The sequence below is a fragment of the Octopus bimaculoides genome, chromosome 22 (assembly GCF_001194135.2).
Source record: "Octopus bimaculoides isolate UCB-OBI-ISO-001 chromosome 22, ASM119413v2, whole genome shotgun sequence".
Taxonomy (NCBI): domain Eukaryota; kingdom Metazoa; phylum Mollusca; class Cephalopoda; order Octopoda; family Octopodidae; genus Octopus; species Octopus bimaculoides.
Window position 1 is genome coordinate 23,881,279 of NC_069002.1, and position 1,687 is coordinate 23,882,965.

Here is a 1,687-nt window from a genome sequence, read left to right on the forward strand (position 1 = left end):
ACCTACACCTTAGCCCTTTCATGGCGTCTGATGTGGCTTTTTAAACCAGACAGTGTTTTGAAAAAACACCCACACAGATTGCACCTCTGATTTGCACTACCAATACCTGCAAGTAAGTTCTGCTCATTGTGGATCCTAACATGTCTTTTATATATGTATGATGGACTCATCCGTTGAAGACAACATGAGTATGCAGCTTTTTTGCCAGACAACCTACACAAATGATTTGTTAATAGTGATCAGATGTTTGTGCCCTACATTAGCTCATTCCCTCCATCAAGTCAACGTTACCTGAACAGGTGCACCATGTACCACATGTCAGGTATTGAACTGATCACAGTGCAATGTGAGATGAAGTGTTTTGCTCAAGAACATTATAAACCCATGATCTCACAATCATGAATATAACACCCTGATCATTAGGTCATGGTATATATACATTATATATACATTATATATATATATATATCATGTGTGTTTTTAAACGAGCAAATGGTGCGTTTGTTTAAATCTCTTGTAAACAATATGTCTTGTCACTTATGTGGCGAGCTGGCAGAAACTTCAGCATGATGAAATGCTTAGCAGTATTTCATCTGCCGTTACGTTCTGAGTTCAAATTCCACCGAGGCCGACTTTGCTTTTCATCCTTTCGGGGTCGATAAATTAAGTACCACTGGGGTTGATGTAATCAACTTAATCCCTTTGTCTGTCCTTGTTTGTCCTCTCTATGTTTAGCCCCTTGTGGGCAATAAAGAAATAAGAGACGTTAGTATGCCAAGAAAAAATCTTAGTGATATTTCATCTGTCTTTATGTTCTGAGTTCAAATTCTGCAGAGGTTGACTCTGCCGTTCATCTTTTTGTGGTTGATAAATTAAGTACCAGTTGTGTACTGAGGTCAAGCTAATCGACTGGTCCCCTTCCCCCAAAATTTCCGGTCTTGTGCCTTGAGTAGAAAAGAATATGACTTGACACTTGACAGTTTAATCAGTTTGGTATGAAGACAAAAGTACTGTTAAAAATCAGGAAGAGTTTGCAGCAGGAAAGGAAGCTGGCCATAGAGTAGTGACTCAATAAATCTCATTCAGCCCATGCCTAGAAGACAGACATAAAACTGAAAAGATAAATGGAAAAATGGTATTGTTAATACAGATTTGAGCTTTATCCTTCTTTGCATTCAATATGATAGACTGTATACTTGTAAACAGTGCTACAGCATGGCTACAATCCTTGACTAAAAATACTAACTGCATAGGTTTATAGAATACATAATCTCATGCACTCACACACAGTCACACAAGTACATTAAAAATACATACACACACACACACATGTCTAACTAAGCACTCGGTATTAATAAGTTTGTTTTTTTAGTTATATTCTTGTTTCTTTTATTATTTGTTTTTTTTCTTCTTTTTTTAATTTAGAGTTGGAGATCACGATCGACAGGAAATGGATATAATACTGCTTTTGAGTCAACGGGCATTCTACGTTGGTTGGTAGGTGATCTGTTCTTCTATACACGATATTTAATATGCATGTGAGTGCATTTACATATATCTGTCCATACACACTCTCACACACACGATACACAATATATATACAAACACACACAAACATACTATATATATATTATATATGTAATATGTACATAATATATACATTCATATATGCCCAAATATATATATA

General features: G+C 35.8%; 1 protein-coding gene across 1 annotated transcript in view; it reads left to right on the top strand.

Moving 5' to 3' along the window:
- The window catches only part of LOC106872929 (phosphatidylinositide phosphatase SAC2), a 701,722-nt gene that overhangs the window by 615,172 nt on the left and 84,863 nt on the right, over positions 1–1,687 (top strand). Inside the window, exon 8 of the mRNA XM_052975847.1 lies at positions 1,426–1,497. Within this exon, the coding sequence (XP_052831807.1) occupies positions 1,426–1,497 (72 nt within the window). The remainder of the gene's footprint in view (positions 1–1,425; positions 1,498–1,687) is intronic.